At 41.6% G+C, this 22,054-nt stretch overlaps 1 protein-coding gene across 4 annotated transcripts in view; it reads right to left on the bottom strand.

Moving 5' to 3' along the window:
- CNOT10 (CCR4-NOT transcription complex subunit 10) overlaps window positions 1-18,776 on the bottom strand; it is a 33,452-nt gene extending 14,676 nt beyond the window's left edge. For 2 of the 4 annotated variants that reach the window (XM_066627278.1, XM_066627280.1), the window contains exons 1-12: window positions 18,569-18,776; window positions 15,099-15,193; window positions 14,092-14,253; window positions 12,112-12,262; window positions 10,553-10,695; window positions 10,006-10,092; window positions 8,491-8,574; window positions 7,445-7,562; window positions 5,196-5,345; window positions 3,686-3,891; window positions 1,644-1,765; window positions 377-553 (exon numbers count right to left, since the gene is read on the bottom strand). In XM_066627278.1, the coding sequence (XP_066483375.1) occupies window positions 377-553; window positions 1,644-1,765; window positions 3,686-3,891; window positions 5,196-5,345; window positions 7,445-7,562; window positions 8,491-8,574; window positions 10,006-10,092; window positions 10,553-10,695; window positions 12,112-12,262; window positions 14,092-14,253; window positions 15,099-15,193; window positions 18,569-18,590 (1,517 nt within the window). In that variant the 5' untranslated portion in view covers window positions 18,591-18,776. The remainder of the gene's footprint in view (window positions 1-376; window positions 554-1,643; window positions 1,766-3,685; window positions 3,892-5,195; window positions 5,346-7,444; window positions 7,563-8,490; window positions 8,575-10,005; window positions 10,093-10,552; window positions 10,696-12,111; window positions 12,263-14,091; window positions 14,254-15,098; window positions 15,194-18,568) is intronic. The other 2 variants (XM_066627279.1, XM_066627282.1) reach the window with 1 other exon arrangement.
- Between the last annotated feature and the right edge of the window lie 3,278 nt (window positions 18,777-22,054).

Genomic DNA, 22,054 nt, shown 5'->3' with positions numbered 1-22,054 from the left:
ATAAACAAAACTATTCTAGTTTCATACTTGTGTAAGAATATATGCTCATCTAGTGGTAGAACAGCATCTTTCTTCAACAGCATGTTTACTAAGGGTTACATCCTACATTCCACTGATATATAGCACAATCCTATGCAAACTTCTTCAGAAGTTAATCCCACTGTGCTCAAAAAGGTTTACTCTCAGGAAAGTGTGTACAGAACTACAGGCTTCCTAATTTTATTTAGCTGCAATTCATTTTTCTTTCATTCCTTTTACTAATCTTGCGCTCCCTCTTGTTCAGCCACAGAACCACTGTTAGGAGCCATGGGATCTCTATAATGGCGCAAAAAAGGTTGGTGAAACAAGCAATAGAAACATCTACCACTAAACTTACCTGCACGCCTCATTGTTTTCACTGTTCTCATTACTCCCTCCCAAAGGGTTACCAACTTTAGATCCATTTTCCTGCTTTGGCTCCTGCTGGTCTTCAGGAAGCAGCAGCAAGGCATTTCTTAGACAAATTGCTGCAAACTCCATACTGGCTACAGGTATAGCTGAAGACTGACCATCACTTTACAAAAAAGAGCAAAGTATATTAATACTCATATTACACTAATACAAGGCAAGGATTTAGAAGGTGTAGCTTAAGCAACATGGGCTTCTTTTGCAAGAAAAAAATAGGTTTGTCTCAGCGAAATATGATGTTTTAAGCTGTGCTTCATTATTGACTAGTCAAAGAGCATTGAGGACATATTCCATAATGGAAGTATATAAACACCTTAACACCACAATTAGAGTGCTTTACTGCGTAATCCTATGCAAATCTACTCAGAAGTAAGTCTAATTTAATTCAGCAGGATTCACTCCCTGGGACCTGTGTATAGGATTGACAGCTTATTCTCTGAAGTCCACAACCTAAAGATACCATTATTCTTATTTATCATCTATGCTTAGGAACATGATTTTGTTTTTATAAAGCCATGACAACTAACACAATCCTCTTAACAGTTATTGATCTGATTTGATTCCACTCCCTGAAGTCAGAGAATGCAGTTGTGAAGTTGGCCAAGTATAAGAGACCAACACTAGAGACTTATTAAACAAAAAAAGTACTGTTCAGTCACCATCCCTAGTCTACAAATCCCCTCCCCCTCTTGAGGCCTATTTTGTCCCCTCTTGAGATTTTTACTGCCCAACAAAAACCTTTTTCTTCAGACATTTCAGCTGAGATGATGCCCTATGTCATTTATTACTCTGTGACGTTTATTTAGTTTAGCTCTCAGTTGGTTCTTCTTAATTTTTATGATTGTCTTGATTTTGTTTTAATTATTGTTAGTTTTGTTTTTTGATGCTCTGTTAATTACTATGTTGAGATCTTTTGTTGTAAGCTACCTCGAAAGAGGAAATGGGGGCAAAAAACACTAGATAAGCAAGCAAGCCCTCTGCTGGCCATATAAAGCAATTTCTCCGATTCACAATTTGATCTTGCAGACAATGCAATACAAAGCATTTTGAGCTGCATGATTTGTTGTAAATCCACTGTATGCATCCTTAAATATAAGAATAACCGCAAGCAAGCCCAGGCTAGAATTTTCTTTCTAGACAACTACCACATTTCCCTCTTGGAGAACAGTAACAAAAAAATCATTTAAGGTACTTACTTATAAACAACATTCTGTACAGACTGGGATGCCAAGACTATTTTACGATGATAACCCTGTCCTACAATGGACTGTACGATGCCCTTTTTGCTTGGAAGGCCCTTTGTTTCTTGTTCTGAACTCTAGAAGGAAAAAAAGGACACTGAAGATGGCAAGCAGCGTATTTACTAGATTATAAAGGCCTGCATTTGCTCTGTTCCTGTTCTTCTTTCTCATCTCCTTCCTGTTTCCCAGTCCTGTTCAAAGCATGATTATAACCTGCATTATCTTTTCCCAATTCTTTACATGCATTTTTTCTGGGCATAAGAGAGATTTTCAGTATAGTCATTACTAAAAACAGGCTAACAAGTACATAACTCACAACAAGATACTCCAGGTCAGACCACTGGCTCAGGAGCTCATGGCAGGAAACTGCATTGGCATTGAAAACTATCTGTTCCTGCACAATCCAACAAGTTCGCCCCCTTCCCCCGAGTAAGAGAAGCAGCCCCGCAATGGGGCTACTTACTTTAGCGGCGACCAAAAGGTTGGCACTAAAGTAAAGGCGCTCGTGTAGGGCGCACAGCATTGCACAAGCCCCTTGGATCCTGTGGAGCTCAGCTCCGCGGATCCGCCTCGCTCCCTCCCCACAACACATCTCCCGCCTGCCCCCGGCCACGCCTCCCCCACGCCCCCACCTCCCATTCTGCAGCCCGGCAGTTCAGGAGACCACCGAGCTGCGGAACCTGGGCAACCACTGTGTGCTAGCTCCGGCAGGAGCCTGGCGGTGAACCCCACAAACGTGCCTTACGGCATGTTTATGATGGAGGTCCGTGGTGCGGGGCCGTGCCACGGACGTCAGAATTGGGCTCTAAGAAAAGTTTTTGTTTTTAAAGAAAAAACTGCTCTCCACAAAACTACTTCCTATTGTTGTTCCAACATAGTTTCCACCCACGAGATGACATCTGTATTCCCATGATACCATAATGTTACCAAGCTCTTCTGAGAAAACTAGGTAGTACGTACAGAGTTCCAAGAACAGCTGTCCTGTATTAGCAGTAACTATTCGGGGTATGATGGACTAATAATATCATAGTACCATATTCTAAATAAAACAACTCCCCAAGTTGCTTTGGCAGAGCAGATTCTATGGATACAGAATCAAGATTTAATACTACAAAGATATGCCTGGACTTTGTCAGTTCAACATCTTTAGTAAGAAAACTAGAGGAGATTGCTTTTGTTGAAAGCCACCCTTGACTTGTCTTTCGCAAGAAAGGCTGGTTAAAACATTTTTTTAAACAAATTAAACATTCTATAATGTCAAATCGTTGCAGAGAAATTGAGAGCTGAAGGAAATGTTAAATGTTGCAGCACCTGCAAGGGCTGGAGAAAAGAAACAGTTGAAGCATTGAGGGGTTTTGGTTGGCATGGGTCTAAATCTTATATTTTTTATTTGGCATTTCCATTTTAATGATTAGCTTGTCTCACTGTTATTCCCACCTTGCTGCTTTTTTATTGTTTTGCCGTTTTAATATTTCTGCTGCCATTTTATCATTCATTAACTTTTTACTGATATTAATGTTGTGAACTATTTTGTGGTTATTTATTGATGCTGCTTTTTATTGATGCCATGTTCTTTGTTTTTACATCTATATATTGTTTTAATATTGTCTGCTGCTTTTACTGTGTATATTTGCTGCCTTGGGCACCCATAGCAGCAGAGGGAAAGGCAGGATGAAAGTATTATAACTAACCAAACAATCTAACAAAAATTTCTGTTTTCACAAAGAATCTGAAGGGAAAAAAATCATTATTCTTATCCTTTTAATAATTCTCCAATGTATTTAAAGATTCAGTTCTTCACTACAAGATGACAAGGAATACAGGTTATTTATTCTGGAAATTATCTGAATGCTTATCTATCTCAATATCCAAGCAGCAGCTGATGACTTGGTGAAAACGACAAAGGACCACAGGATTAAATATAAGCAACTCCCAGAACTGGACTTACACCTGTGTGTTTTAAAACTATTTTAGATTAGAAAGAAGGTCAGTCTTACTCCTTTATTGGCAGCAATGCAGCATTCAGCAATTCTCAACCAGAGGCGAGGGTTCGAGTGATAAACTTGGACAGCTTCTATCAGGCATTCAAAGGCAGCTAGTGGCCTCCCAATGTGTAAAAGCTGAATTCCACAGTTATACAGTAACTCATAACGCTTGTTAGTTAACAGGGTGCACATTGGTCGTCCTGAAAACTTTTTGCCTGCTGGAGGAAAAAAAAAAGAACATTTACTGCCATTTATGAGGACAGAAGCAAGAGGACATTCCCAGAAAAGGACCATGTAAAACTGGTATTTTAAAGACCAGTCATCTTGGAGTTAAACAGTACTAGTAATGAAATCAGCACCATTTAACATAATACTTTGTCCGTGTTCACTTTGATCTTACAACATCCAAAAATTTACAGATGGGAGAATTTAGGGTGAGAAATGATGACTTGCACATTGCAGACTGTGGTGAAACCAAAGGTAACTATTATTCCAAATTAATTCATCCAAAATAAAAGGACACTCTTTCTATGGTATGCTCATAGATACCACCCCCTTTTCACACCATGTGCATACTTGCTTCTGTTTCAATCTCTTCAATAAAATATTGCTGTCCAGACACTAACTAGACCAGTGGTTCTCAAACTCTGAGGGAGTTTTACCCTTTGTGGGGGAGGGGCTAGGGCAGCGACATGATACCCAGGATCATGTCACTAAGGGGGGGGCAAGGGGGAGTGCTTTTGACTTACATTATGTTGGCAGGGCTGCAGTAGGCTGCAGGAGGCGGGAGGAGCCCTGCGCAGCATTCCACAAGGCTTGAAACATTCAGAAACAGCAGGGGCAAAGCACCTCCTGCAAAGCGAAGTGCTTTGCGCCCGCTTTTTCCAAATGTTCCGAACCTCAGAGAGCACTGTGCAGGGCTCCCTCCACCTCCTGCAGCCCTGCCTACATAAAGTCAAAAGCACCCCCCTCCCCCCCATACGGACATGATCCTGGGGATCGCTTCCCTGCCTCTCCCCTTCCCCTTAAAGGGATGGGGGAACCTTTACACAAACTGGTGAGTCACGAACCACCAGTCTGAGAGCCACTGACCTAGACTTTCTAGTAAATATTTGACTACTTCTACAATGACTTCATTATATAAATGGTGTTTTTCCATATTTTTGTTTGTCAGCTTTGACCAGCTGTAAATCAATTTCAGCATCGCACTCATTTTATTTGTAATTTATCTCTTTTAAGTGATGTTCAAGACACCATTCTATATATAAATACTTTGGAGAGATAAATCACTACTTTTTGTTACAGCTTTCTGACTGTAACATGGGAACAGAAGCAATTTACCCTCATACAATTCAAAAAATATTGAAGTGACTTTGCATATTAAGGGTGTATTAGAAAGCACTAACAAGAACAGCAATGATCTATTTCAAACTTGGAAGACAGGTCAATTACATGAGTATTTTATGGCCCATAAACTCACCCAGTAGCCCTGATGGCACATTCTTTTATGAGCCCACCTTACCTGGCTCTGTGCCACCTGTTCCAAGCTGTGCACAGGCATTATCATTTTCCTGCAAAGCCTTTTTAAAATAGAAAATTCCTAAGTTGTGTTTCCCCATTGCAAAATGAATACATCCAAGATTATTCCAGAACATGCACCGTAAGCATTCACCTGAGAAAAGTTAAAAGGGAGGAAAATGAAATTTTGGACTTCAAGGAGAAAGTGTTTGTAACAAATATTTGTTTGTGGATTGCTTATCTTCAAAGTGCCCAAAAGTTCAGTACTATCTCATACGTTACGAATATCTATAGTCCTCAAACAAGATACTGAAATAAATGACAAAAACTAAGTTTGGTTACTTTGTACTGGCTTTAGCTGCAGCAACTGAAGAAGCCATTTTATTTTTTTAAAATGTCAGACAAAATGAGAGGAAGGTATGTCATTCAGGATGTAGCAAAAGACAGTTCAGAGTCAAGGATACAAATTCTTCTGCACAGGAAGAATAAAGCACTGAGTATGACAATTTCTCCCAGATCACTGTGCATGTCCATCCTATTTTCTATTCCAGATGCAAGCAGATTTTATTTTTTACTAGATACCCAAGATCTACTAACTGGAGATAGAAGCAAAAATAGCAGCTTTCAGTTGAGCCAACTGCTTACAGCACTTTGAGCTATACACTGGGATGGCTTGCATATGGAAAGACAGGTGTACATCTTAGAAACCCTGATCTGAAGTAACAGCCCAATTTGTTGCTGCAGCTACTGGGAATGAAAAACACCCTCAGATCTGCTGCAAGTGTCCAGCAATCTACACTCTGTCTGTCCCTGCTCTAATTAACATTTTAACTGAAACTGCTCATCCTCTCTCAGATCTAACCACAAATTAAGGGTAGAAACATGCTAGTTTTCTTCAGTTGCCGTGTTTTGTGGTTTGTAGTGTATATGTGAACATGCTGATCCCTACATAAACACACTAAAGCTGCATGGGATTATTGTAGCCACCTACAATCAAGATACACTGTCTAAGCACACATCTTAAGTCCCTTAGCTAAATAATGACTGACATGACATTCTGAGAGTTTATCTCCTGCATCATGTTTTAAGAACAGCAGGGTGTAAAACTGTTTTGCCTGATCCCACTTGAAAACACTGTAATCTGAAAAGCTCTCTTCATACTTCATATGTAAACACTTGCAGACTAATGACAGATGGTTCTTTTTAAAGAGAAAATTGTTTACTGACACTATCTGCTCACAACACTTTATAAAGTTAATACAAGTAAATCCAATTATATACTAAGAAAAAGATTAACTAGTCTCAACCAGGATAGTAAGCATTATCAATACAAGTTGTGCAGTTTAAAAACTTTCTGAACAAATAAATACATAAGATGATCAACTGTATGGCCAAATCTGCAGTTAGCACTGAAGAAGTGAAGGTATGGGTATTTACTAAGCCTCTCTGGAAGGAATCATTTAAATATCTTGATCAGTGGATCCAGACACTCTACTGTCTCAGAAAATAGTTTGAGCAATCAACAGAGCCACTACTACAAGTTGACACAACTCAGTGGTCTAATGAAGGGCCATCTCCCATATAACCCTGCCAGAAGGAACCCTTCCAGCAAAGTTCCTAATCCATGTTCCATCTCCCTCAGAAGTCTGATTGACAGTAATAGAGGTGGCAGCACTCCCGATTGTGGAACAACCTCCCTTCCAGAAATTCAAATTGACTCCTCATCTGTTTTTTGCCACTTGGTTGCTGCTGTTTGTTTAGACAGGCATTCTCTCAAAGAACAGATGGTAGATTTTATGCCTCTATGGTGTCTGCAGCATTTGTTTGTGATGACTGATGTTCTACATTCTAAAATGTGTTATGGCTTTTGATTGTTTACTTGTACCCTGCTTTGAGCATTTTTTTTAAAACAGAAAAGCAACAAAGAAATTTTACTAATAATTTGGATCCACCCCAATTTTAAAAAAAACAGAGATCGGTAATGATGCTCCTATTGGGAGTTGCTCCTATTGGGAGTTGCTCCTATTGGGAGCATCATTACAAAGTAAAAATGCAGCCATTTCTAAATACAGGCAGTACTACCCAACTGCTTACAAGTCTTGCTTTTCAAACAAAACCCAGAACCACAGAAAAATAGAAGAATGAAAGTCTATCAGAGAAACTTGTATCCACACAAGCATGTCTCACCACTTCAGGAAAAAGGAATGTGTGACAAGAAGGGTCCTATTTTGCAAATGCACAAGTTTAAATTACCTGTCTTCATAAAGCCTGGATGCTCAGCAATGTTTGAGCTGTTCAGTAGCTTTACTGCTTTCCGATAATTGCCTCTTAAATACTCAAAGTTGCTTTTCAAAAAGAGAGAAGAAGCAGACTGTGAAGAGAACAAAACCAAAGCTATAGTTATGCTAAGCTGGAGTGCAACTCTGTACTCCACGATAGGCAAAGCAGAAGATATAAAAATAGGTAGCTTGTGATGGCACATTCTTCAACTGGAAAGCCACTGCTGAGCACTCCTGACCTTCACAGGACCTGACACTGGGTTGAAATATGGCTGATAAAGCAGCGAGTTATCAAGGCAAAACAGAGAATCTTTCCACACAACACAATTAACAAAACGAAAAAATAAGGGCCCAATCCTAATCCAATTTTCCAGTGCCAGTGCAATGGGGTATGCACTGCATCCTGTGGTGAGGAAGCAGAGGCCTCCTCAATGTATGGGAACATTTGTTCCTTTACCTTAGAGCTGAATTGCGGCTGCACCAGTGCTGGAAAGTTGAACTGGAATGGGCCCTAAGGCAGGAAGAATTCAAAACTGCAGAGAAGAGACAGAGCAGCAATGGAATACACAGGTGTATGAGGGGTGTTGATAGTACAGACACTCTGAAGGAATGCTAGTACACAGGAATGGTTAAAACCTCTCTTATATCAATGCCAAGCCTCCAGAGCATACAGGTGTAATGTTAAAGCTAAAAGTTGTGTCATAATAGACATTACCAACTCAAAACCTAGTAAATTATAGTAAAAAGTGTCACCTTACAAAGCAAGATAACTAGGAGGACTATGGAAGAAGCAAACACAATCCAAAATCAGGAAGTTAAGTAAAGAGCAGATACCCTAACCATTTTGTAGAAAGAAGTCCCCACTATATCCTTCTTTCAAAATCTAAAAATGAGGTGCGGTTCGCTTTGTTTCAGATCCTTCAAATGCTGGAAGTGAATCAGTAGCTAGCAGGTGGGGTCTTTTGGGGGTGTTTTTAGAAATATAAGCATATTTATAACACAATGATCATAGGCACTCACATTTCCAGCGGTATTCATAACCGACTTGATCTCCCTCTTGCATGCCTTTAGAGACTTCATTTGAATATAGGCTCGCACCTTGTACTGTTAAAAATTAAGGAGACATTTAACATTACACTGAACTAAAAACATGAAAGTGACTGAGAAGTTACCCAGCTTCGAGTATCATAGTTGGGATACATCATATTCGGATGTGCAGAGGAATACAACTTGCTGAACAAAAATTTCAAATATTAAGATAATGTTCTGAAGATAAAAAAAACTATGTTAAAGCAGATAAGGAATATGTTCTCAACAATGCCAGTAACTGAAAGCACATTGGCACTTTGGAAAGGTCATGTGAGAATTCATACCAAGCACTGTAAGGCAAAGCATGTCTTCATTATTCTAGGCCAGAGGTCGGCAGCCTACGTAGGGGCCAGACATAGGGTTCACCAATAGTAAGAACACAGATGCATTTGATATGCATGTGCAGACCTCCTGATTAGACCACAGGGCTAAGAAAAAAGTGATGGCCATGGGGCAGGGAAACGTATGCCCAGATGCCCTTGGTTTGCATACACAGTAAGTCTTACAGAGACAGAACTACAAACGTGAGTGTTTTTTTAGGAGTACCATGGGCCAGGTGGATATATCTTTTGGGGACTAAGGGCCAGATGATTCTGAGTGGCAGCCAGATCCAGCCCATAGGCTGTAGGTTGCCTACCTCTGCTTAGGCAATGCAGGAAAAGCACAGGGGGAAAAAAGTGCGTGCGTGCACACACACACTGTATATTTACAAAACATAAGAAGAACGTAATATTAAAACAAAGGGTCAGTTCACATCTGAGCTAGGTGCTTATTTTACCCATATATCATCATTCACACATGGTATTATGTAGTAAACATTGATGTCACTGGGGCTGTACATAAGCACAATTAGCAGCCATTTCTTCAATCAAACTGGAAAAAGCACAGCCATTATTGCAGAGCAATTACTGCTACTATCAATATCCATGTGTCTGATTCACACCAATGCTACTCTGGATTACACACAGGAAATAAACCTGAAGCTCACATATATGAATCAGCCACAAGTTAATTTTATAATGCATTAAAATGCAAAGCAGCATGTACTGTATTTCAAGATGACATTATAATAAGATAACATTTGTAGAGCACTTTTGAATGTGCAAAAGTACCTCACATATATTGTTGGCATCCTTACAAAAACTTGAAAGGTGAGTAGTGTAGTTGGGAAGCAGAGGCTGAGGACTGGCTTGTCTAAGGTCATCTGGTGAGTTCATGGCTAATGCAAAAATTGTGGAAGTTCTGAACCAGGGAAGTCCTGATCTGAAGCTCAGTCTCCCAATCACTATGCCACACCAACCGTCATGTAGAGTAGGTTTAAGAGAAATACATTCACAGAATGCTCCCTGGGGCATTTGGTGGGCCACTGTGAGATACAGGACTAGATGGGCCTATGGCCTGATCAAGCGGGATTGTTCTTATGTTCTTATGAATCTTGGATCTCACCTGGTGTATTTTAGACTTGGCAGCTTCTGTGAGGGCTCCACTTTCAGCTTTGTGATTGGAAGCTTCCTTACTAGCATTATTACCTGTCTGATCACAAATTGAAAGGTGAAAAGGTTTCAGTTTTTGAAACTAATAAATGTTACATAAAACTGAGTTCACAGATACTCTACAGCTCCTGCACATTGTCTTCTCAGGAAGGAATATTCCCCTCTCTTAATCATACAACTAAAGGCACTGTCAAAAAAGCAGTTGCTTCTTGCTCAATTGTGGAGAGTCACCAGGTATGCATATGAAATAGGCACTTGTATCCCTCCAGATCACAACAAAAACTCCTTCTTATGCAAATAATACAAAGTCAGAGGCAAGAGGTCGCCTTGAAGAGACTCTGTTTGGCCACAATGATCAACCATTCTATGACATTTGGAATCATTTTCTTTGCTAATGTGAAAAGTTGAAATCCAAATGATACTGGTTCCATAGTAACTGTAATTAATCATTAAAAGAAATGTTTAATTACTACATGTCTACTATGTTCTCACAGACCCACCTCATTTTTCCCATTTTTACTGCTGCCACCTTGCGAAATCATTTTTTCCAGCACTGCAAGAAGATGTAAGGCTTTCTCAGCTTGGCAAGTCAGCAGGTACAAATCTACCAGCAAGAAGCACACTGCCTGAGCAAATTTTTCCTCTGTGTAAACAAAGATAATTAATAAACAATTTTGCCTTTCCCCCTGAAAGGGTTCAACAAATGATATACAAACGTATTCTCAGAAGGTTTTATCTTCTGAACCCCAAAGTGTTCTCCCACATCATATTTTCAAAAACTATTTTAACCTTTTAGAATTCCCTATGAAAACCAAACTCACTGTACATTTCCGATTTAAAATGTTAAACCTGCAAGTGTCCTATGCCAACAGAATATTGTTTATACAGATGTATACAATTATATATTAGATCCAACAAACTTCCAGATATGTGGATATAAAAGAGGTAGCTGAACTCATGCAGCTTACACCAAGTAAGAACCCAATCCTGATCAGGCTTGGCGCTCCACCAGAGTGCACTATTGCAAACGTGCCGTAAGGCATGTCTGCGAGGCTTACCACCAGGCCAGCATCTGTGCTAGCTCAGCGCTTGCTGGTGCTGGGCTAGCATGGGGCGGGCGCCTGTCCTCTGCTGCTCGGCAGTTTCATGGACCGCTGAGCCACGGCATGGTAAGCGGGGGCGGTGAGGGGGCGTTCCAGGGAGGGGGGAGGCATGGGGAGGGTGAAGAGAGGGCGGGTGGGAGGTGTGACAGGGAGGCGGGGGCAGAGATAGGATAGGCAGGAGGCATGCCAAGCGAGGAAGCGGGGAGGCAGGAGGCAGGTCCGGTGGGGCTCAGCTCCACCACATCCTGTCCACTCACGCAGGGCTCAGCGCTCTATACGAACACCTTTACTGTCAACCTTTTGGTCTGCGGTAAAATGAGTAGCCCCATTGCAGGGCCGCTTCCCTTACCCGGGAGAAGGAGACAAAAGTCCCCTTTTCCAGAGGCGCCGCCCATGACAGGCTGAGGTGCGCAGGATACGGCGGCAGCCATTCTCAGCGCTGCTGCAGCCCCAGGCAGCTCAGGATTAGGCTGTAAGCTGCCTACAGGCGCCCGCCCCAAGTCTCCAACCAGTTTGGTTCCTGGTACCAGTTTGGTTCCTGAAGACAAAATATATAGAAATCAAAAGAGCCAGTTCTTGCTGGCTCATGTCTGCACAAAAGCACCACCAAAGGGTGTATTGCACCCATGCAAAACCATCGATGCGGGTGTTCCTAACTTAGATACCTAACTTAGGGAATCAGTGCATTTGCTCCTCCAATTACAGTATCTTCATGATATCTTTGAGACAGATGCTCAGAATTCCTCTACATTTGTTATTGAAAAATTTCTCTTAAGACTAGTGACAAATGCATTAAAAACTGACTATGGTAATCAAACAACATTTGCTAATTCAAATTTAGGAACACAGAGTTGAATTGATCACAATGTTCTATAACAGCAGCTGCCCAAAATCTATCCAAAGGTTGAGGGGAAAAAAAATAGTACCAGGATCCTTTTCCTTTTCTGCCAACATACCAAAAGGTTCTATGAACTGGTAAAGTTTCTCTCCAGTTATTATAGCTTCAGTGTACTGCCTCAGATGATACAAAATAACAGCTTGATTGTAGTAAAGCATGCTGTTTTCAACATCATCTAAGCCATCCATCTCCTCAACAGCAGAATGAACCTATAAGGGGTATGGAGAAAAAGAGAGAACGCAAACACAACTAACTGTCCGGTCCTTCTACATTGATGACCAACTGAGAACATAGTTTTAGTACGACAGCTTGTGCTACAAATTGGTCCATGTGCTACATGCTACCAAGCTGTTACAAATAATGCATCAATACAAAGAAAGATTTGTAGAAATAGAAATCATGCCAAGATAATGCTACCACAAAAGATAGGTATGCCCCCGTAATAGCAGATCTGGTATCCATGGAAGCACTAATCTGTAGCTATAAGGGACCCCCCCCCATGCCCATTACAGTAACTTTTTATTTCCCTAGTAGTACTTGCAGCCCAAGTGTTTCTTGCTTAAACATTCTTGCTGAACTGAAGAACCGAACGTGTACGCAACCAGCCAGCACGCTAGAGGTTCCTATACCTTGAAAGAAACAGAATAACAGAAAGCAGGAGGCCTTCAAAGGCCCCTGAAAGGACTTAAGCTAGAAACTAGAAGTGCCTTTCAGAAGCCTCCAGCAGGCCTTCTGTGGCCCAGGGATGCCTTACACAGCCTTCTCGGGCCCTCAGAAGGCCTCCCTCCCGGGCTCAACCAGAAGTCTCTTCCAGTCCCATACATAACAGGGAGGCCCTACTGATCTACTTTGGGTCAAATCTGTGGGTCCCAAACCTGTAGATAAGGAGGGCAAACCTGTATACTACTTAACTCCTATTTGCCTTAAAACCTTGATTTGTAACTAGTTCTGCTGATTGACCCCTTTGGAAAAAAGTCTGGGGGAGGGCAAGCAAACTACCCACACAAGCCCAACCAACAAGTAGCATATATTATATAAATGATACAATGCAAATAAACACTTGTTTACCACTTGCCTTAGAGCTTTTGGGTAAGTGGGGGGCCATATTTGGTCCACAGTTTCTCAAATGATGACTTAAAGGGTCTCATATCCCAAAATGTTACAAAATAATTTTAAAAAACAGAAGGGGATAGAGTAAAAGGATTTCAGGACAAAATTTTCCTCTTTGAACATGGCGTCTTTTGCCAGTCTAAGTCTCATCTAAAATCTGTTAATTTTTCTATCAAATCAATCTGTTAATATGTTTATCAAACATATTAGCAAACCCTTTAATATATACCTTTTCAATTACAGAGATCACAGTAAACTTTGTGTGCACAACAAACTTCATGTACACAATACATCCTATTCATGCTTGCCTATAAACAAGTCCTACTGATTTTGTTTGTTTTCAGAACAAGACTACAGAGGATTGCAGACTGAGGGCCCAATCCTATCCAATTTTCCAGTGCCAGTGTAGCCGTGCAAATGGGGCATGCACTGCATCCTGTGGTGGGGCGGCAGTCACAGAGGCCTCCTCAAGGTATAGGAACATTTGTTCCCTTACCTCGGGGCTGCATTGAGGCTACATCGGTGGTGGAAAGTTGGATAGGATTGGGCCCTAGTCAGTAAATTAACTCTACATTGTTTATCAAAGAGGCCAAAGGACAAACTAGATGTTGAGTTGTGGGTACACTGTGTGGGTGAAAAAGCAGCCTGAAAAATAACTTAAGGGAAGGGCCCAAGTAGAATCTCCATGATCAGAATCACACTTTGCCCTGGCTGCTTTTGGTTCAAAAACTAAAAATGCAAAAGGAGAATAAAAATCAAGGAACTCCTTAAAATGTTTGCTGGCCTTAAGGTTTCATTCCCTTTATGAAATTGTCTTTGTAAAATTGTGGGTGCTGAGAAACATAACAAACCCTAATTAACAAGAGAAAAAAAAGTCCCTGCCCCCCCCCAAAAAGGGCCACCACCCAAAGAATAAAAAAATTAATACCTGGTTCTTCAACTGGTTAAGTGTTTGCCTCAAGGTATCCGTTGTTGTCTGGTTGCTTTTGCAGAATTCTGCTACTGCCATATTCAGAAGTATTTTGTAGTCATCTTTGTTTATTTCTTGCAAGCAGCTAAGGTGTTGCACACATGCTTCATAATTTCCAGCCTGTAAATTCCACAGTTAGCCACTCAAGATTTGAGTATATAAGTTTTTAAATGCAGTATTTTTTTGAAGCACTTGCTACTCAGACTTTGGAAACTGTAATGTCCATTTCTTCTTTTCTATAATAGCAGTCAATTTCTACCAAAATAATGTTTTAATGTGCCTATTTAGATTTGAGAACATTTACTCATCAATTTTGGCCAAGTCACATAAAACCAGAATTTTTCCTAGGATATTTTTATTTTCTCTTGTGAAAAAAAAATTAAAACAATGTTCAGCACTAAATGCATATATAACACAACAGGAAAGTATCACCACCTTTCAAGTTACAAATACTAAACTGAAAGAAGCTTTCTTTTTGCAGAAGAGTTGTTCCGTTCACAGAGGAAAAACTTGTCAGGATGCCATCCACAGACTACAGGAAGTGGATTAAGACAATCTAACACTTTGCATGTAGATTTCTCTTTGTTAACATAATACCATGGTTCTCAAACTTTTAGCACTGGAACCCACATTTTATAATGAGAATCTGTTAGAACCCACTGGAAGTGATGTCATGACTGGAAGTGATATCATCAAGCAGGAAAATTTTTAACAATTCTAGGCTGCAATCCTACACACGCTTATCCAGGAGTAAGTCCCATTTACTATCATTGTTAAAAATATATACATAATAGCTTGTTAAAAATACAGTTCTGTAACAATTCCCCAAATGCAGTTGCATACCATGGTAGCATCAAATCTAAAATGAATGGGGACCCACCTGAAACTGGCTCCCGACCCACAGTTTGAGAAACACTGAAGTAGGTTAAAAAACAGGAAACCTACCTACCACAGAATTCGCTTACCATAAATGCTTGCAGTGCACTGTTTGAGAGCTCCTTTTCTTGATCAGTAATTTCAGAAGAGGTACCTGCTCCTTCAGGTTTCTCTGGGCCTTGATCTACAAGAGAAAATAGAAAAGTCAACTCTGATATTTTCAAGTTATTCTAAGAAAAATTCATATTGCTTTTTTCATACCCAAACTCCAATCCCATTTGTCTTCTGTTACTGATACTGAATTTGATAACATTGACATCCTTTTCCCTGTAATATTTTAAAGCCATTTTAAGTTTATAAAAGTTAACATGTTATGGCAGCAAGAACTGTAAATTGGATAGTTCAACTGAAGGAGCAACTTAAATGTTTGGCTGGCTTGACACTTTACCACAGCAGCATACCTCTTTGCACTCCCCCTCACAAACCAGGTTCACCACCTGCTCACAGGTTCACATTCTGTGAGAGGCTGATTGCCAGATGCAGGGGAGGGCACCAGGACACAGGTTGTGTCTGTTGTCTTGTGTGTTCCCTGGGGCATTTGGTGGGCCACTGTGAGATATAGGAAGCTAGACTTGATGGGCCTTTGGTATGATTCAGCGGGGCTCTTACGTTCTTATGTCCTGCAGTGCTCCTGTATTCACAGCACTGCTCCTGGATCATTCAGCAGGGACAATGACCAAGAGCACTTTTGCTCAGCTTAGGCTGGTTCTGGAAAAGGTCAGTAAGGTCACTGTGGTACACATCTTGGTTACATCCAGATTAGATTGTTGGAACACATTTTGTGAGAGGCTGATTTTGAAAAGGGCAGAGAAACATGTACTGGTACAATATACAACCATCTCAGTTATGATATGAGCCTGTTTTTCAGACCATACACCAATATTATTCCAATTTCACTGACCCCCCCCAGCTCATTTTGAATCCGAATTCAATATGCCAGTTTTGATATTTAAAGCTCTAAAACAGGGATGTCAAGCTTGTTTCATACAGAGGAGAAGTTAGCTTGCTGAGGGACGGAAGTGATGTTATTAAGCAAAAAGTGACATCATTAACAAATGATGGCCAGAAATAAGCACTTTGTTCTCCTGTAGAAACTCATTAGCTGCAAGTGACAGAAAACGTGCAAATCTTGTTCATATTTTCAAGATATGAGAGAGCCTAATTATCAAGCTGGGAGAGCACAAGTATAACGGGGCTAGATAAATAGCTTCCGGGGGCCACATTCAGCCTGCAGGCCTTACGGTTGGCACCCCTGCTCTAAAACATCTGAAAAAGGAATCTAAATCACCGCCTCTTCCCAAACAAACCCTTACGCACTCTTATATCTTCACAATCATGTTTGCGATTTCTATTTCTCTTGTGGTTACAAGCCATTTTGGAAGTTTTTGTTTCAGTGATTCTCAAACTGGGGTGTTGCGATGCCTCAGCCAGAGAGCCCTGGCCTCTGCCCCCTTAAGGGGCAGGGAGGCGGGAAGGTAGTGACATGACCCACTGAATCGCACCGCTTTCGAGGGGCGCAGGGAGTTGCTGCCTCTTACCAGAGCCTGTGTAGGGCTCCCAAACATGCGGAGACCCTTAAAATCATGATTGTGACCACTTTCGGTTTTGTGAATGCAAAACTGGAAGTGGTTGCAATCACAATTTTGAGGGTCTCCTCAGTGTGGGGAGCCCTGCAGAGGCTGGCGTCTGGGTTTTCCACATCGCTGGGAGGCTGCTGCAGGCTCTGGTAAGTGGCAGCAAGTCTAGTGCAACTCTAGTCAGATTCCTAGCTCTACCTAAAGATGTCAAGGATTGAAGCGGGAGCCTTCTATCTGGCAAGTGTGAGCTCCACTACTGACCTGTTCACTAAACTCACAACTTCCTTGAACCACTTGAATTGTGCTCCCAAGCCTATGATGCTTGTATGATAAAACCAGCACCACACTTCCTATGAAGAAACACAATTCTACAAAATTCTTCTGGGATAGAGAACCATTTATTTAGCTATATAAAACTACTTTCTGAATTTTGTTGTTGTTGAAAAATCAATATATAAACACGCATCATAATGACCACCATTGCTGTGCTGCATGTGCTGCACTGAATTGTATTATGCTGCAAAAGGCAGGAACATAAACTTCATACATAAAGTATGTCCACAGAAATGTACACCAAGATAGTGTGGCAGAACCCAGAGAAAAGTGGTCTTCCCATATAAAAACAAACCATTTTTCTTGTGGAAGCTTGATAGTGAAGACTCCTGGATAGCACAGTTGGATTTGGAACCTCAAACTGCACAATCTTCTTTTTTTTTTCAAAGCATCACCATTCCAGGGAAGAGAGAAATTGCAGCCCTGGCTTAAGAACCTAAGAGCAGCCCTGCTGGACCAGGCTATATAGACCCATCTAGTTCAGCCTCCTGAATCTTACAGTGGTCCACCAGGTGCCTCATGGAGCACACAAGACAACAAGAGACCTGCATCCTGGTGCCGTCCCTTGCATCTGAACATAAGAAGAATCCCCCTGGATCAGACCCAAGGCCCATTTAGTCCAGCTTCCTGTATCTCACAGTGGCCCACCAGATGCCTTAGGGGGCACATAAGACAAGTGACCTGCACCCCAGTGCCCTCCCTTGCACCTGGTGTTCTGAAGTGAGCAAGGTAGTTACGTTCTTGACATCTGCAAAGGGAAAATCAGGACAAAGACCCATATAGTCCAACCTCCTGTATAACACCAGATGCCTCAGGAAGCACCTGCAGGAAGCTCCTGTATCCCACCAGATGCCTCGGGAAGCACACAAGAGACCTGCATCCCAGTGCCACTCCCTTGTATCCTGAGGTAGCCTAAAACCAGGAGGTTGCACATTCCCATCAAGCTTGTAACCTATGATGGGCTTTTCCTCCAGAAATCTGTCCGATCCCCTTTTAAAGGTGTCCAGGCGAGGCGGCGTCACCACATCCTGTGGCAGGGAGTTCCACAGACCATCACACGCCAGGAAAAGAGCTATTTCTTGTGTCTGTGGTAACTCTCCCAACACTCAGTTGTGGTGGCTGTCTCCTTGGTAGGGTGCTGTGTGAGAGGGAAGAGAGCATCCTTGTGTCCAGCCCTTGTGTAATGTTGTATGTCTTGCTCATACAACAGTATGAGCAAGACATACCCCCCCCCTCAGTAGCCCCACGCGCTGCAGCCTTCCTTCTGCACCCCTCTTTCACCTCAGGCAGCAGTAGCCACTCACATGCCAGCTCCCTTTCACGCCTATGGGCTTCCCTATCCCTATTCTCGCGAGAACGCAGGCCAAGAACTCTCGCCCGCCTGGCAGGGGAGCCCCTCAGGCACCCACTGGCTGGAACTACTTCCCCCCTCCCCAGTCACCCGCGGAGGGATACGCAACAAGATGCCCCCCACAGACGCGGAATGCCCCGTACCCCTTGAACGAGAGGGATCCTTCCGCCACGGCTCAACCCCTCTCGAGGAAGAAAAAGTAGTCCCTACAGTTGCCACCCCCCCCTTAGAGACGCACCTCCGCCTCTGTCCGCAGCCATCGGGCTTCCCTCTGGAGGCTCGCGCGGGGTAAAAAGGCTCTCTAGGAGTCTCAGCTCTACGGCCCCGATCGCCTCCACAGCGGTACAGCCTCGGAGGCGCCTTCGGAGGGGAGGCGGCGGGACGGAGAGAAAGATGAGGCAGACACGAACCACCACTGCTGCTTTCACCCCTCAGGTTCTGACGGAAACGGCGTGCACTTCCGGGGTCAGACGGAGAGGGCCGCTCTAGGCCGCGACGTCCTCTCGCTGCCCTCGCGTACAGACCGCCAGCTGGAAGGTTGAGGGGAGGGGCCTAAACGTGCCTGTTGAGGGCGTGGCCGCTGTGCAAGTGGCGCGCGCGTCCGGGACAGGTCTGTGGGTGGGGCCGCGGGAGCCGCAAAGGGTGGTGCACTCACGCTGGCTGCAGCGCCCTGCTTTGCTTTGCTTGGCCAGGCTGGGCTCTGGCGCCGACCCAATGAGGGCACAATGCTCTGCAGGTCTCCTCAGATGTAAGCCCAGTGCTCAGTGGGTCTTACTCCCAGAAAAGTGTCATAGGGTTGCAGCCTGTGCGTACACTCCTGTCCACACTTTCCTGGGAGTAAGCCCCATTGACTTTAATGGCACTTGCTTCTGAGTAGACCTGCATAGGATTGGGCTGTCACACATTTAGCACCAGGACCCACTTTTCAGAATGAGAATCTGTCAGGACCCACCAGAAGTGATGCGATGACCAGAAGTGACATCATAAAGCAGGAAAGTTTTTAATAATCCTAGGCTGCAATTCGACCCACACTTACCCAAGAGTAAGTCCCATTGACTATTGTAGTTAAAAGAATATACATAGTAGCTTATTCAAAGTCCAGGTCTGTCACATTTCCCCAAATGCAGTCACAGACCATGGTGGCATCCAGTCTAATAGATTAATAATAAAACATTGAAATGAATGGGGACCTGAAATTGGTCCTGACCCACAGTTTGAGAAACACTGACCTACTATACAGTATTTATTTTAAAGGTTGCTGCCATTAGATGGCGTTATACTTCAAGTTAATTCATTTACAGCTTAGCAAAACATTGTCCTTTAGAAAACTGATTTATGATTTAAACTAGCCTAAATAAAATAAATAAATGAATCTCAGGCTGCAATCCTATCCACACACTTACCTGGAAATGAGTCCAACTGAGCTCAATGGGCCTTACTTCTTAGTTGACATTCATGCAATTGTTTTGTTAGTGCATTAATTGTATGAATTCTCATTATTAATAAATTAATCTACCAATTAGATTTGTATATAGATCGAAATAAGAGTTGTGGAGCAAAAAGCATGCTTCCTTTGTTTTCAGATGGTCTGCATAGGCATTTTAAAAGAGGCATTCTGTCTTATGTGAACAAAAATGAGAATGCCTCTTTCAGGTTGCAATTTTATACACACTTACTAAAAAGTATGTTCCATTGAACTTAATAGGGTTTATTTCCAAGTAGACATGAATTTAAAGCTTCCCGGGTAACCCTGGTCCAGTCACTATCTCTCAACCTAACCTACTTCGTAGGGTTGTTGTCTGGGGAAAAGGAGGGAAGGAACTAAATATACCACGCTTAGCTCCTTGGAGGAAGAATTATTATGTTAATGATAATAAAAATATAAATAACATTTAAAAATCAGGGAAAGATTGCCAGTTGATTAAACAGTCTCACCTCCCAGTTCTATAGTAGGCTTGAGAAATGCCATTCTGAGCATTATAGGATTTGGCATATGCTACTGGATATAGATTAAACTCTTCAGCAAATCACAGCACATGAACTTCTTTTTTCATTTATTAAATATTTATTGATTTTTTTAAATAAAACCCACACAGGCATACAAACATATAACATACATTTAAGAGTGCTAAATACCATATACCATTACTAATTAATCTTACTATACCTCCTAATCTGTTTATTCATTTACTTCTACCTCTTATTAATTTATCCTTTTATTTATATCATATACAATAAGTTCTTCCTAATACCCTATACTATATTTTCTAAATATTCACTTTCTAACAAACATAAACTAACTTCAATTACTCATTAATATTAAAACAAAATAATCTAATTATCAGAATATAACAAAATCAACAATCTTTTGTGATCGATTCTTTACTATACTCCATTTTGGTTATATATATATATAACCAATAAAGTAATAACCACATATAAAACAGTTCTTCCATCTACTTCTACCTCTTCTAATCATTTATACATTTCTTATACCATGTAAAAAAAATTTCAGACTCCCCATAATATACTTGCTAAATACTGACTTTCTATCAATCCTCAGCTAATTCAATTACTCATTAATATTAAATAAAAATAATCTAATTTCCAAACTGTGATGAAACCAACAATCTCTTATAATATTTTCTTTACCATTCTCCAATCTGATTACATTTTTTCCCCCTTGGTTTAATAGCCACATATAGAACAGTTCTTCCACACATTTATTTCCAGGGATTTTTTTTTAATACATTCTAATTCATATTTATCAATTTCATATATATTTTTTTCCTCTTTTTTTTTTTAGATAAGTTTGAGCCATTGTTATTAACTAAGTAAATCCTCTAGTTTTCTTTAACCCTCAGGTTAACCCTCAGGTTTCTTTTTCTTTCTTACTTTCCATTTTTTCTCCTGTAATATCTTTAATAATTTATTTCTATAACAGAGATCTAATAGATAAAATGTGTTCATTCTTCCAGTTAACTGGGATGTATTTTCTCCTTTTTGTTCCAACAAATTTTGTATTTTGTGCATCCATGTTACTCTGTCCATCTTATCTATCTTGATCTCCATCAGCACCTCCTCTTCATCCTGTAAATTTCTTACCGTGTCCGCTCTTCTGATGGTGGTTCCGTCCCTCACCATCACCCTTTCCACTTTCTTACACCCTTGTTACACCGGGTAGATGGGACTCGTTAGCCTGGGAAGGCAGCTCATCTGAGAGAAGGAAAACTCTGATCCCAAACCTCCACTGCCTTGTGGCTACATCCAGTTATGGGAAAGGCTTCAGGAGTCAACCTCGAGGCAAAATCAAGAGCCGGAGTCCCTGAGGCAGTTCATGGCTGAACACAGTCATGTTCTGGCAACTCCTGAGATGCCGCTGGAACCAACCGTATTGGCCTCTGCCTTTCCATTGGACCATTTCAGCGATGTGGAGAGGGGGGATTTGCTGCATGGGTAACAGCCTATCCTCCATACCTACTTTACCCATGCTTCGCGCTCTGGAGAGGACACTGTTCCAGAACCACCATTCAGAGAGTGACACCATAGTCTTTCGAGACTGAAGGATGCCAACAACAACACCCTTGTTCATCTTCTGCTTGTTTCTTCACATCTCCCAATTGCTCCTTGCACACATCTATCTGTTGGGAGAGAGTCTCCAAACCAACTTGAATCTGCAAATACCAACTCAGCCACTGTCGTCCCATTGCAAGCAATCTCTCTG

Source organism: Tiliqua scincoides, chromosome 5, assembly GCF_035046505.1.
Source record: "Tiliqua scincoides isolate rTilSci1 chromosome 5, rTilSci1.hap2, whole genome shotgun sequence".
Taxonomy (NCBI): domain Eukaryota; kingdom Metazoa; phylum Chordata; class Lepidosauria; order Squamata; family Scincidae; genus Tiliqua; species Tiliqua scincoides.
Note: the sequence above shows the minus strand (reverse complement) of the source record. Positions and strands in the feature narration are given on the sequence as shown.